This window comes from Hyperoodon ampullatus (assembly GCF_949752795.1).
Source record: "Hyperoodon ampullatus genome assembly, chromosome: 1".
Taxonomy (NCBI): domain Eukaryota; kingdom Metazoa; phylum Chordata; class Mammalia; order Artiodactyla; family Ziphiidae; genus Hyperoodon; species Hyperoodon ampullatus.
Genome location: NC_136914.1, coordinates 200,391,989 through 200,406,940, shown reverse-complemented (window position 1 = coordinate 200,406,940; position 14,952 = coordinate 200,391,989). Strand labels below are relative to the sequence as shown.

Genomic DNA, 14,952 nt, shown 5'->3' with positions numbered 1-14,952 from the left:
GAATCCTATCCCCAGCCTCAGCCAAGACCAATTAAATCACAGTCTCTGAAAGCAGTAATAAGCGAATTCCCCAGGTGATTCTGATGTGCGAAGTTTGTGAAGGACTGCCCTAGGCCTTAGTAGCCTAGTTACCTTAGAAAGTTTTGACCAGTTTATTCCCATTCCCTCCAAATTTCCACCCCACCCTATCATCTCATTTAATCTGCTTTGTTGATCCTGTTAGTGTGCTAATGGGGTATCACCTCTTCTAGATAGAATTCTCTAAAGAAGGGGGGCTGCAGTCACTGGGGCAGGTTGCCATACCATCATCTCCTGATCCCCAAATTAAGGTTGTTCTTAGTTAATAACGGAGTCTGCAGAGGGCAGCCTGATCCAACTCAAAGAACCACATGCTAATGCTGCTACTGTTCACTCCAAAAAAGTAGCACTGAATGATTTAAATAAGTTTAAGTTGCAGATGTTTTACTTCATTGTTTCTTTTATTAAAGATGAGTAAGTTTGGAAAAACAGATCTGGTTGCATTGAGTGATATAACTGTATTATGCCCATCTATGAGCTCCTGGTGAATGGATATTATCTGAATTATTTTTGTTTGCATTATTCCCAGCACCAGACACATACCAAATATTGCACGAATGAATGGAAAATGGATGATTACAAACTGATGTCCCAGACACTGCTTTCAAAATAAGTCATCATACCTAGAAGATGAAATGGATTTCCCTTAATATTTTCAAAAGTCTCTCAACAATTCTGTCAGTTGTTTTTAAAACATCAAAGGAGATTAATACACCTGGCTTTCTTAATCAACCCAGAATATCATTGTCTTTAACTTAGACTGACAAATGCTGTCGATTTTGTTAGGGGTAATAATTAGCCACTGCCTAAAGTGATGCTGGCTGCAAAGACCAACACTGATGATCATAATAGTAGGATAACCAGTTTATCTTCAGCAATCCTTCCAGTCCTGGCATGAATGGTGGGTTGTATACTGGCACATATAACATATATACCCATGTCCCTGCATAAGAATGCGTCCCCTCTCTAATATGCATTGCACATTTTGTTCAACACTGATTTAAGAGTATCAGAATTTCAAGAACTGTTCAGCAAAACTATTATTTAATGTGAAGTGTTAGAAAAACATACAAGCTTAGCAACCTCCAAAAGTGATGACATGCAGGCACCCTTTGGTTTCTTAAAGCAAAAAGGGAGTTTTTAGTTGTGGATCATAATAAAAAGATGTCTTTCAACACTGCAGGATCCAATGCTCAAGGCAGAAACCATGGAGGAGACAAGGCATATACTTCAGGACTGCAACTAAAGGGGAATTGTAGGATAAGAATTTCAAACAGAACATAATGACAAATTCCAGAAATCAAAGTGTTTGGGATCCTTGCTCACAGAGAAAGATTTTTATGAAGCTAATTAGGGCCAGAGCCTTCACCATCAGCAGTCTTTACAGGCTAAACTCTGGCAGGTGCTCTGTAGGAGAGGCTGCTTAGGAAAGTATCAGGGCTACTTTACACTGGAGAAGTGGAGAGTGGAGAGGAGCGGTAGGCTGCCACAGGGCTTATGAGTGGCTGCACTACTTAAAAAGGAGAGGCTCAGCTTGCCTGAAGCGATGCATACGTGGCTATAATCATCCTGTGAGTCTGAAATTTTTTTCAATTTTGGTCTTTATAAAAATGGCAAGCAACGATTGAATACATTTTAAAAGAAAACGCTTTAAAAGTATGGGTAATGATTCAATTTTACAAATAAAACGGTATTATTGCTCAGACTTGCAGAGAAACAAAATGGTCAATGGATGTATTCCTCCTCTGTCCCTCTAATAATGGTACTGAGAAATAATGAAATATTAGGGGGAAACGTGTAATAATACAAGGGAAGTGTATTCGGATATTTAAAAAAAAGAGTCCTCATTTTTTAACAAATATATTTTATAATACCAACAAATACTCACAAGTTTGTCAGAGCACATGGCCCTAGTGGCAGGACTATGAAATTAGCATAACCTGAGACTAGTTTAGGAGAATTTAAAACATTTGCTGCTACTTCTACCTTAATTCTTAATTCCAACTGAAGTTTCATCACACTACAGCAAAAAGGGAAATTAGATGCTAGTTCTGAATTCGTTTGAAAAGAAGTCTAGAAACAGCAAGAAGAAACAGCACTCTGTTTCTGTAAGGGAGTCTAGGAACTGCCCAATAATTACAACCAAGTTCCTTAATGAGGTAGCTCTAATAAACATTTATATCTTAAATAATTTAGATTGTAACCATAACATGAATTGCTTGGATGCTGTGGTTAAGAAAATTGTACAAAATTAAGCAAATTGTTTAAAAAAGAGATGTCTAAAATTTTAAATTATTGAAAGAAATAAAGAAGCTAGAATGGATGTAGTGAAAACCTGATACTATTTTTAACAAAGCATTTCTTTCATATTTTATTCCTAAATGTGAGCAATCACAAATGAATATCAGAAGCAGTTATAAAGACTGCGCATGGTTAGTTGCAGTCAGCTGTATTATATATACTGTGTTGAAACACACAGTCTTGCAGAAGATTCTGTCAATGATCATTTCATTGTATTACCACGGTTCTGGGTGTCAATTTCATCATATGTAAAATCATGGGGGTTAACCAGAAATCTCTAAAGTCTCAGCTTTAAAAATCTCATTTTCTGGGGCCTCCCTGGTGGCGCAGTGGTTGAGAGTCCGCCTGCTGATGCAGGGGATGCGGGTTCGTGCCCCGGTCTGGGAGGATCCCATATGCCGCGGAGCGGCTGGGCCCGTGGGCCATGGCCGCTGGGCCTGCGCATCCGGAGCCTGTGCTCCGCAGCGGGAGAGGCCACAACAGTGAGAGGCCCGCGTACCGAAAAAAAAAAAAAAAAAAAAATCTCATTTTCTGGAGATTGGTTCAAGATGGCGGAGTAGAAAGACCTGTTCTCACTCTCTCTTGCAAGACCACCGGAAACAAAACTAACTGCTGGGGCTTCCCTGGTGGCGCAGTGGTTGGGGGTCCGCCTGCCGATGCGGGGGGCACGGGTTCGTGCCCCAGTCTGGGAGGATCCCGTGTGCTGCTGGGCGGCTGGGCCTGTGGGCTGTGGCCGCTGGGCCTGCGCGTCCGGAGCCTGTGCTCCGCGACGGGAGAGGCCGGAGCAGTGAGGGGCCCGCGTACCACAAAAAAACTAACTGCTGAACAATCATCGACAGGAAAACACTGGAACTCACCAAAAAGATACCCCATACCCAAAGACAAAGGAGAAGCCACAATGAGATGGTAGGAGGGGCACAATCACAATAAAATCAAATTCCATAACTGCTAGATGGATGATTCACAAACTGGAGAACACTTATAGCACAGAAGTCCACCCACTGGAGTGAAGGTTCTGAGCCCCACGTCAGGCTTCCCAACCTGGGGGTCCGGCAACAGGAGGAGGAATTCCTAGAGAATCAGACTTTGAAGGCTAGCGGGATTTGATTACAGGACCTCAACAGGACTGGGGGAAACAGAGACTCCATGCTTGGAGGGCACACACAAAGTAGTGTGTGCATCGGGACCCAGGGGAAGGAGCAATGACCCCATAGAAGACTAAACCAGACCTACCTGCTAGTGTTGGAGGGTATCCTGCAAAGGTGGGGGGTGGCTGTGTCTCACCATGAGGACAAGGACACTGGCAGCAGAAGTTCTGAGAAGTACTCCTCAGCATGAGCCCTCCATGAGTCCACCATTAGCCCCACCAAAGAGCCAGGGTAGGCACCAGTGTTGGGTCACATTAGGCCAAACAACCAACAAGGAGGGAACCCAGCCCCACCCATCAGCAGACAACTGGATTAAAGTTTTACTGAGATCTGCCCACCAGAGCAACAGCCAGTTCTACCCACCACCAGTCCCTCCCATCAGGAAACTTGTACAAGCTTCTTAGATAGCCTAATCCACTAGAGGGCAGACAGCAGAAGCAAGAAGAACTACAGTCCTGCAGCCTGTGGAACAAAAACCACATTCACAGAAAGAGAGACAAGATGAAAAGGCAGAGGGCTGTGTACCAGATGAAGGAACAAGATAAAACCCCAGAAAAACAACTAAATGAAGTGGAGATGGGCAACCTACCAGAAAAAGAATTCAGAATAATGATAGTGAAGATATTCCAGGACCTCAGAAAAAGAATGGAGGCAAAGATTGAGAAGATGCAAGAAATGTTTAACGAAGACCTAGAAGAATTAAAGAACACACAAACAGAGATGAACAATACAATAACCGAAATGAAAAATACACTAGAAGGAATCAATAGCAGAATCGCTGAGGCAGAAAAACGGATAAGTGACCTGGAAGACAGAATGGTGGAATTCGCTGCTGGGGTACAGAATAAAGAAAAAAGAATGAAAAGAAATGAAGACAGCCTAAGAGACCTCTGGGACAACATTAAATGCAACAACATTCGCATTATAGGGGTCCCAGAAGGAGAGGAGAGAGACAAAGGACAAGAGAAAATATTTGAAGAGATTATAGTCGAAAACTTCCCTAACATGGGAAAGGAAATAGCCACCCAAGTCCAGGAAGCGCAGAGAGTCCCAACAGGATAAACCCAAGAAGAAACATGCTGAGACACATAGTAATCAAATTGGTAAAAATTAAAGACAAAGAAAAATTATTGTAAGCAGCAAGGGAAAAACGACAAATAACATACAAGGGAACTCCCATAAGGTTAACAGCTGATTTCTCAGCAGAAACTCTAAAGCCAGAAGGGAGTGGCATGACATATTTAAAGTGATGAAAGGGAAGAATGTACAACCAAGATTACTCTGCCCAGCAAGGATCTCATTCAGATTTGATGGAGAAATCAAAAGCTTTACAGACAAGCAAAAGCTAAGAGAATTCAGCACCACCAAACCAGCTCTACAACAAATGCTAAAGGAACTTCTCTAAATGGGAAACACAAGAGAAGAAAAGGACCTACAATAACAAACCCAAAACAATTAAGAAAATGGTAATAGGAACATACATATTGATAATTACCTTAAACGTGAATGGATTAAATGCTCCAACCAAAAGACACAGGCTCGCTGAAGGGATACAAAAACAAGACCCATATATATGCTGTCTACAAGAGACCCACTTCAGACCTAGGGACACATACAGACTGAAAGTGAGGGGATGGAAAAAGATATTCCATGCAAATGGAAATCAAAAGAAAGCTGGAGTAGCAATACTCATATCAGATAAAATAGACTTTAAAGAATGTTACAAAAGACAAGGAAGGACACTACATAATGATCAAGGGATCAATCCAAGAAGATACAACAATTATAGATATATATGCACCCAACATAGGAGCACCTCAATACATAAGGCAACTGCTAACAGCTATAAAAGAGGAAATTGACAGTAACACAATAATAGTGGGGGACTTTTAACGCCTCACTTACAGCAATGGACAGATCATCCAGACAGAAAATTAATAAGGAAACACAAGCTTTAAATGATACAATAGACCAGATAGACTGAATTGATATTTATAGGACATTCCATCCAAAAACAGCAGATTACACTTTCTTCTCACAGCACATTCTCCAGGATTGATCACATCTTGGGTCACAAATCAAGCCTCAGTAAATTTAAGAAAATCGAAATCATATCAAGCATCTTTTCTGAACAAATACTATGAGATTAGAAATCAATTACAGGGGAAAAAAAAAATTCCAACAAACAAAAGTCCAGGACCAGATGGCTTCACAGGTGAATTCTATCAAACATTTAGGGAAGAGCTAACACCCATACTTCTCAAACTCTTCCAAAAAATTTCGGAGGAAGGAACACTCCCAAACTCATTCTATGAGGCCACCATCACCCTGATACCAAAACCAGACAAAGATACTCCAAAAAAAGAAAATTACAGACCAATATCCCTGATGAATATAGATGCAAAAATCCTCAACAAAATACTAGCAAACAGAATCCAACAACACATTAAAAGGATCACACACCATGACCAAGTGGGATTTATCCCAGAGATGCAAGGATTCTTCAATATACGCAAATCAATCAATGTGATACACCATATTAACAAATTGAAGAATAAAAACCATATGATCATCTCAATAGATTCAGAAAAAGCTTTTGACAAAATTCAACACCCCTGGGGCTTCCCTGGTGGCGCAGCGGTTGAGAGTCCACCTGCCGATGCAGGGGACATGGATTCGTGCCCTGGTCTGGGAAGATCCCACATGCCACGGAGCGGCTGGGCCTTTGAGGCATGGCCGCTGAGCCTGCGCATCTGGAGCCTGTGCTCTCCAACGGGAGAGGCCACAACAGTGAGAGGCCCGCGTACCGCAAAAAAAAAAAAAAAGAAAAAAAAACTACAATGAGGAATTACCTCACACCAGTTAGAATGGGCTTCATTAGAAAATCTACAAACAACAAATGCTGGAGAGGGTGTGGAGAAAAGGGAACCCTCTTGCACTGTTGGTGGGAATGTAAATTGATACAGCCACTATGAAGAACAGTATGGAAGTTCCTTAAAAAACTAAAAATAGAATTACCATATGACCCAGCAATCCCACTACCGGGCATATACCCAGAGAAATCCATAATTCAAAAAGACACATACACCCCAATGTTCACTGCAGCACTATTTACAATAGCCAGGATATGGAAGCAACCTAAATGCCCATCGACAGATGAATTGATAAAGAAGATGTGATACATATATACAATGGGATATTACTCAGCCATAAAAAGGAACAAAATTGGGTCATTTGTAGAGACGTGGATGGATCTAGAGACTGTCATACAGAGTGAAGTAAGTCAGAAAGAGAATAACAAATATGGTATATTAATGCATATATGTGGAAACTAGAAAAATGGTACAGATGAACTGGTTTGCAGGGCAGAAACTGAGACACAGATGCAGAGAACAAACATATGGACACCAAAGGGGGAAATTTGGGGGTGGGTGGGATGAATTGGGAGACTGGGATTGACATGTATACACTAATATATATAAAATGGATAACTAATAAGAACCTGCTGTATAAAAAAATAAATAAAAGTCAAAAAAAAGTAATCTCTAACCAATTGTCCTATCACTTTCATAGAATTTTTTTATCATATAAGCACATTACAAAAATCAGCAAATAAGTCAAACAAGTAAAAATGTAACTCTAGGAAGCTAAAGATGTTTATTTTGTAAAACTTCACCAGTTGGGATAAACTGGGAAAGAGAGACCAATCTGAATTGGTTGAAAGTATGAATCATGGAATATTTTAATGTGATTTGAACTGAGATTTCAAAGTGTTCACAGGTAGAGTTTCTTAAGCACTGATTTCAATAAATAAGAATTGTCAGTAGGGTAAAAAAAAAAATCTCATTTTCTGAAATTGAGGTATGATGATTGCTTTTGGAAAGTCTATTCCCACCAACCTTAATGTCAGGGACTATGGATAAAGTAGGAAATGACCACTGGTTCTTCTGGGCAGCCTGATCTTCTAAACCAAAGGCCACAATCCTCTTCCTGAAACTACTATATCACTTCTCTACCTTCTCTGCCTTTAGTTCCTTAGGCCAGTTTTTCTCCCTTTGGAACTGGCCTCAGATCATCTTGTCCAGCCATCTTGTTTTATAGATGAGAAATGAACCAGAGAGGGCAGGTGACTTGCCTGGGGTACCAGAGCTACTTAATGACAAAGCCAGGGCTAAAATCCAAATCTGCTGTTTGGAAGCCTGCTGTTCTTTGCCCTAAATCACACCACCCACTTGTCTTTCACCCCTGACAAGAAGCAGAACACAAAACTATGAGAATAGGAGTGAGGGGGGCATCTAAATAATACCAGTGAGAAGTTATTGTATCTCAAAAATATAAATATGGAGGTGATAATAAGTGTTAATGCCTAAAATGACTAGCTTAGCAAGCATATGGCAGACTCAACCACATTTTAATAATCACTGCCTAAGGCCTCTGAAGTTAAAGAAAGCTCTTAGGCTGAGGAGGGCAGAGGCAGAATACTTCGGATAACATTAGAAGAATAAGTACAAGGTTCGGGGAAAGTGCCTAAAATTTCCTAGACCAAGGAAAATCAATTCAAGGAGCTAAGGTACAGAGAGAAAGATGGTATAATTTGGCTTAGAATTAACTGTAACTTAAGTGAATGTAATGCCAAATAATTGGGTATTATACATATTTTTATTATGTTCTCAGGATAAGAATTCAGAGAAAAGTGATGGGCTGTACCAACATAAAGAATAATAAAGCTTCCCTCCTATAAGCCACTGGCTCGACTTTGACATTTGTGACCTATCTCAGTAATTAAAGCACTGAAACAGTTCAGGTTCATTGCTGCTGTTATAAAGAAGACTGCTTGGTAAGATTCAAAGGAACCAGTGGAATGTGAATTTTATGAAATCATAATTATTTTCACATGAGAACCGCTCAAAATGCAGAAATGCAAATAGAAATCTTTAAAAATCTTTTAAAACTGAGGGCAAAAACAGGGTTAAAGGGAAGATAGACTGTCTGATTCTATAAGTAAGAATATTTCATTTTGAGAAAGTAATATATATAATTGGCACTCAGCAAGGGATAAATGGCTTCTGTTTCTAGCTAATGAGATTTGATTTAAAATTTTTAATTGGGAGCAATGGAAGAAGCTCAGGAACCAGAACCAAGAGCAAATACTCAGTTTTTCTGAGGGGTATGACAAAAATTCATCCTTATTTTTATACCATGGAACTCTAAGATGCCTTACTCACTGCAGTAGACAAGCCTAGATCCTGTAATATTAAATAATAAAAGGATATAACACTAAAAAAATTCAGGGCTTCCCTGGTGGCGCAGTGGTTGAGAGTCCGCCTGCCGATGCAGGGGACACGGGTTTGTGCCCCGGTCTGGGAAGATCCCACATGCCGCGGAGCGGCTGGGCCCGTGAGCCATGGCCACTGAGACTGCGCATCCAGAGCCTGTGCTCCGCAACGGGAGAGGCCACAACAGTGAGAGGCCCGCGTACCGCAAAAAAAAAAAAAAAAAAAAAAAAAATTCAAAGACTAATTAAAATAAATTAAGAAATACATTTATATGGAAAAAATGATAAACAGGTATCCTGAGTTTCTCAACTATAAAAAGAACACAATAATCTGAAAGGTTATCATGATGAGCAAATAATATACATAAAATTCTTAAAGATGTGTCTGGTACACAATAAGTGCTTTGCAAATGGTAGCTATTATCATAGCCAGGATGAAGAATAAGTTTTGAGCTAATTAGATTGGACTAATCACCACCTCCTCCATGCTTCAGTTTCATTCTGAGCATACAAATGTGATCACTGTTAGCCAACTAGGCAGCTTTTGATATCTTTCACTAGATCACACAAGAAGACCAAAAATAGTATTTGGAAACCAAGGTGAGGGGAAAAGAGTTACCTGAGTAGGCAATGGCTAGCAAAACTTATTATGACATTATTTATAAGCAGCATTCATAAGGCAAGGGGTCACTCACAGTACAAAGATAAGAAGTCAAAGAAAATCAAGGCAATTTAGAAACCTTAAAAATTAAAGGAAACTGCTGTGACATAAGCCCTAATGAAAAGTAAAAAGTACTTCCAAAGGAACCTGTAAGACTCTTTGCTGGAACCATTTTTATCTAATTTGAAAACAATTCAAGACTCATGATCTTTTCACCTACCAACCAAGAGTCAGTATACTTATTTTCAACCCATTTTATTTCTAAGAGGATTTGGATTTATTTTTCTTGGTTTTGTGAAGCACTTAATTCCTTTCTGCTCCCAGTATGGAATTTATTTTTTTTTCTTTTCTTTTTTTTTTTTTTTTTGCAGTACGTGGGCCTCTTACTGTTGTGGCCTCTCCCGTTGCGGAGCACAGGCTCCGGACGCGCAGGCTCAGTGGCCATGGCTCACGAGCCCAGCCGCTCTGCGGCATGTGGTATCTTCCCGGACCAGGGCACGAACCTGTGTCCCCTGCATCGGCAGGCGGACTCAACCGCTGCGCCACCAGGGAAGCCCTGGAATTTATTTTTTAAGAATTCCACTTTCTTTTCCCTTTAAAGTCAAGGACCTTTCCCCTACTCATGTAATCCTAGAACTCAAAGCTGACAAAAAGGAAATCTGTTTTAACTCTGAGAGCATATTCTTGGGCAGGACATTTAAGGCTACATAGAGGAATGGTTATTAACGTATAAAGAAGGTTCCACGGGGATGAAAAAGAAATCCTTGTGCAATTTGAAGGCTAAATGCAGAGAAAAAGCAAAGCTCCTGAAGGGTAGGAGATAAAAATGTAATTACTATGGCTTTTCCTCTCTCCCCATTAATGGAAATGCTGTTTATGACTGAGAAATCTCTTAAGAAATATTCTGAAAGTTGCCAGGTTAACAGATTTATGTTTATTCCAAAGTTTGGGATTTGTTTCTTTTCAAATATTCCAAGAGTCAAACTGAGAGAACTTCTGTTTCTCAGAAAAAAAACATTAATAAATAAGAGCTTGGATTTTATTGCCTTTGTCCACTCTCCTGATACTGTTCTTTCCTTCTTTAAAAACAATCCAAATGCATCCCTTCCCAAAATACATATTGATCTTAGCAGTGAAATAAAGGAACTCTTTTTTTTTGAATCTTCCCACATAAGGACTCATAAAAATAGGCCTAGAGGACAGTGACCTGAAACCAGACAAATCTAGGTCTCCAATTCCCATCACAGTTTCTCCAACCCTACAAGCACACTTAAGGTTCAAAAAAGAAAAATTAATGCCCAAACAGCCTGTGAGGCACATAGACATGGAAAAATTTTCTATCCTGGTCTTACCAGGCATCAGATAAAATATTGTTAAAATCATCAATGGACCATTCATTTAGAAAGGGTTCTAACCTTTTAAAATCACAAACTAACATCAGCAACAGTATGTCAGGGATCTTGGACCACACTCACAATGGCTTTTTTGTCGAGTAAGCAAAGAAGCTGTGTTATTTTGGTTGCCTGGAAATTCTTATTTGTTCCGCTGAACTGCAAAGATCTTGGATCCCTATTAAAGGCTGTGGATCTCCACATAAGTGATATCTCTGTTACAGAGAAAGAAGGGGCTGCTGCATTTGCTAGAATGTCTTCGGCTTTGAATCAGACGCTCCAAGTTTGGTTTCAACCAGACTTCCAGTGTGCCCAATGCCAAACTTCAAGCTTTAAGCAAGGGGAGAAAAGTCTAGATCCCAGGAGCACACCAAATCACTCAGATAAAGGAGTAGAAGCATGCTTCAATTGGACTAAAGTTGGTTCCCTTTGTTAGCACCAATCTCTCATTTAGTTCTTCATAGACTAAATTACAGCTTCTCTCAGAGAAGAGGACCTGGATATTGAGAATGAATTAAAGTAGGTATTAAAGTAGAAATTTCAAGGCCAAATATCCACAAAGTCAGGCAAAGCAGCATCTGAGGCCAGTACCAGAAAGTGGTGGAATTCAATGGGCAGCAATTCTGAATACTTGAGTTCCCCTAGAACCTGTCCAGCCTCATGGCCCAACCTGTACCCCAATCATGGGCACCACCTCCTCGATCCACAGTAAGTCCAATGGGGTTGAGGCTCGACTTTGTCGGTGGTGAATTCGGCGTAGCCGCAGAAGGTACAGGATGATGGCCAGTAGCACCACCAGGATACAGGCGAAGAAAAGATAGTGGTTGTACACAAAGGAGAGACGGAACCAGCTACCATGGGCCTGTCGGGCACCTTCCTGCCGTAGATCCCTATGGAAGAAGGTGGAAAGAAATGTTAGTTTAGGAGAGAAATATTTATGCTGATTTAAAAGAGCCAGTGGTTTTACCTATTTACTCCATCCATGTAAACATGCTATAATACCAGCTCCACAGAGCAAGCAAAGCTGAAGCATGTCCCCAGGCCCAGAGCTGGTATGTGTGATTCCTTCTGTACCTTCCTTTCCCTGGCCTAGAGGGAGCCTCCCAGCCCTACCCCCTCTAGAATCTGGGGGCAAAATTAGAAGCCAAAGAAATGAACAGTAAGACAAGACTGGTCATCTGTCAAATAAGTCTTAACAGTGACCCCATACCACCCTGGCCTACACAGTTTGTAAATATGGTGCTAATGAGAGTAGGGTGGCCCCTGAATCTAATCAAGAAATCAGAGTATATCTAAACCTTAAAAAAAAAAAGTTGCTGTGCTTCCTGAGGATTTAGGATTTATCTAGAGAAAGCTGTCACTTAATCAATTGTATTGTAAACCGAAGAAAAAATAGACATGTAAACCTAAGTGCAGTGATCTGTCTAGAACAGAAGCCCTTCTCTCATGGTCCAGATACCAGATCCATTTTCATTCTGTTTGACCTGCAGTGTTTTTTAAAAATGTGAATCTCCAAACAGAAAGACCACATATAAAATATGAATTTCTGGCTTCTCGACAAAGGAGAGCTGGCAGATGCTGGGACAGCACTTCTGCATGACGTTAATCAGCCTTTTGTTTGGGGCACATACTCTCCAGTTCCCCACTTCTCTCACCCGCCTGACTTCTGTATTGAGTTTAAAGAAACAGGCACCAAAGGTTAAGAGTTCATCTTAGTTTATTTGAAATAGTCCAGAGGAGAGAGCACCTAAAAATTATCCCAAATATCTTACGGTACATAAGAGCAAGACATCCACTAAAAGCATCTCAGGTCCTTTGTTCTAATTCTGGCCCACCAAAAAGCCTTCCAAGTCAATGATATGATCTCTAGAGTGACTCTACCCATTAGGAAAGATTGCTGTATAGGAACAACATATCCCAGTCCTCTAGTCAGATAAGATAGTTCCAGAGTAACTTTAGTTCATCAGTCAGTATCTTAGAAGTTGTTAGTAAGAGCTCAATTCTAAAGATTGATTTGTTGTAGATAAACAAAACTGAATTCCTGGGAACTCCCTGGCAGTCCAGTGGTTAGGACTTGGCGGTTTCACTGCCGAGGGCGTGGGTTCAATCCCTGGTCGGGGAACTAAGATTTCACAAGCCACGCGGCATGGCCAAAAAAAACCACTGAATTCCTGAAATTGCAAAGAAGAACATACTCCAGACCAATAATTCTCAGACTTCTTTCTGTTTCAACATGCCTGGTAAGTAATAGTAGTTTCACGTGGCAGTAATAAGGGGAGTTTGGGTGGGGTTTTTTTTTTATTTTTTGAGGGGGAGGTTACTTAAGAAACCTATTCTGAGGCACCAACTAACATCCTCTAAGCTCAAGATGCCAGCTTGGTCAGTCCACTTTACCTGAGTGGTAAGAAGCGTGTTTTATACAAAATGGCTCCCAGTGTCCACTGAACCTCTCGGTCATAGACCAGCTGGGCTGTCTGCAGATTTGGGTAGTCATAGGGAAAGTGGAATCCTTCATGAAGAACTTGGTACATCCAAGCTGACTTAAAACACTGATATCTGTGTGACAAAAAATAATTAATTTTTTTTAAAGAAGAAAAAGAGGGACTTCTCTGGTGGTGCAGTGTTTAAGAATCCGCCTGCCAATACAGAGGACGTGAGTTCGAGCCCTGATCTGGGAAGATCCCACATGCCGCGGAGAAGCTAAGCCTGTGCGCCACAACTCCTGAGCCTGTGCTCTAGAGCCTGCAAGCCACAACTACTGAGCCTGTGTGCCACAACTACTGAAGCCCGCATGCCTAGAGCCTGTGCTCCACAACAAGGGAAGCCACTACAATGAGAAGCCTGTGCACTGCAACGAAGAGTAGCCCCCGCTCGCCACAACTAGAGAAAGCCCGCGCACAGCAACGAAGACCAAATGCAGCCAAAAATAAAAATAAATTAATTTTTTTTTAAAAAAAGAAAAAAAGAACTCAAATGCTTTCTGCTAATCCCACTAGATGTCAAAAAGACCTCTCTTTCCCCGTTTCACCTTCCTCACCTCTAGGTGGAGCCAAATCTGAGCTTCCTTTATGTTAACATTCACCACAAAAGTGAAGAACACCTTTATGCAATGTAACAACACTACTGTGAGTACGTTTTACTTTTCTTTTTCTTTCTTTTTTTTTCTAACAGCCCTTATCTTCAGGGAGAATGCTGAAATATCTACAAATATGATGTTTTGGATTTGCTTCAAAATGACTGAATTGTGGGGTGGGAAAACAGATGAAACAAGAGGGCTGGAAGTTGACAGCTATTAGGGGAGAAGCTGGGTGACAGATATTCAGGAGTTCATTATACTTTTCTATTTTTGTTTATGTTTAAATTTTTTTTAACTAAAACATTTACAAAATGGGAGGACTGATGAACCAAACTGGCAAAATATTGATATTTGTTGAAGCTGGGTGACAGTTACACGTGGGTTTCTGTTACTGTTCTTTCTACTTTTCTGCATGTTTGATATTTTAATAAAAATTTAAAAATAAAAAGACCACCACTTTTGATTTAAAACCACTTGGAGAGAACACTTTTTGGTAACCACCAGTTTCCCTTGGCTTCACTAAAATAAGCTCACTATTTTGGCCTCTACCCTTCAGAAAATCAAAATCTGAAATAACCAAATTCTCCTTCAACATAAAATCCAATCTGTACTATCACTCGCTCTCTCTCACTCATTGTTTATACACTTTTTTTAAAATTTAATTTAATTTAATTTTTTTGGCTGCGTTGCATCTTCATTGCTGCGCACAGCCTTTCTCTAGTTGCAGTGAGCAGGGGCTACTCTTTGTCGCGGTGCTTGGGCTTCTCATTGCGGTGGCTTTTCTTGTTGTGGAGCACAGGCTCTAGGCACATAGGCTTCAGTAGCTGTAGCACGGGGGCTCAATAGTTGCGACATGCGGGTCCTAGAGTGCATGAGCTTCAGTAGTTGCAGTGTGTGGACTCAGTAGCTGTGGCGCACAGGCTCTAGGGTGCGTGGGCTTCAGTAGTTGTGGTGCGCGGGCTCAGTAGTTGTGGCTCGCAGGCTCTAGGGCGCAGGCTCAGTAGTTGTGGTGCACGGGCTTA

General features: G+C 40.8%; 1 protein-coding gene across 1 annotated transcript in view; it reads right to left on the bottom strand.

Moving 5' to 3' along the window:
* Positions 1-11,512: 11,512 nt before the first annotated feature.
* Positions 11,513-14,952, bottom strand: part of ENTPD7 (ectonucleoside triphosphate diphosphohydrolase 7) — a gene marked incomplete at both ends in the record, with an annotated part of 36,300 nt that continues 32,860 nt past the window's right edge. The window contains 2 exons of the mRNA XM_079711896.1: positions 11,513-11,744; positions 13,249-13,410. Coding sequence (XP_079568022.1) covers positions 11,513-11,744; positions 13,249-13,410 — 394 coding nt within the window. The remainder of the gene's footprint in view (positions 11,745-13,248; positions 13,411-14,952) is intronic.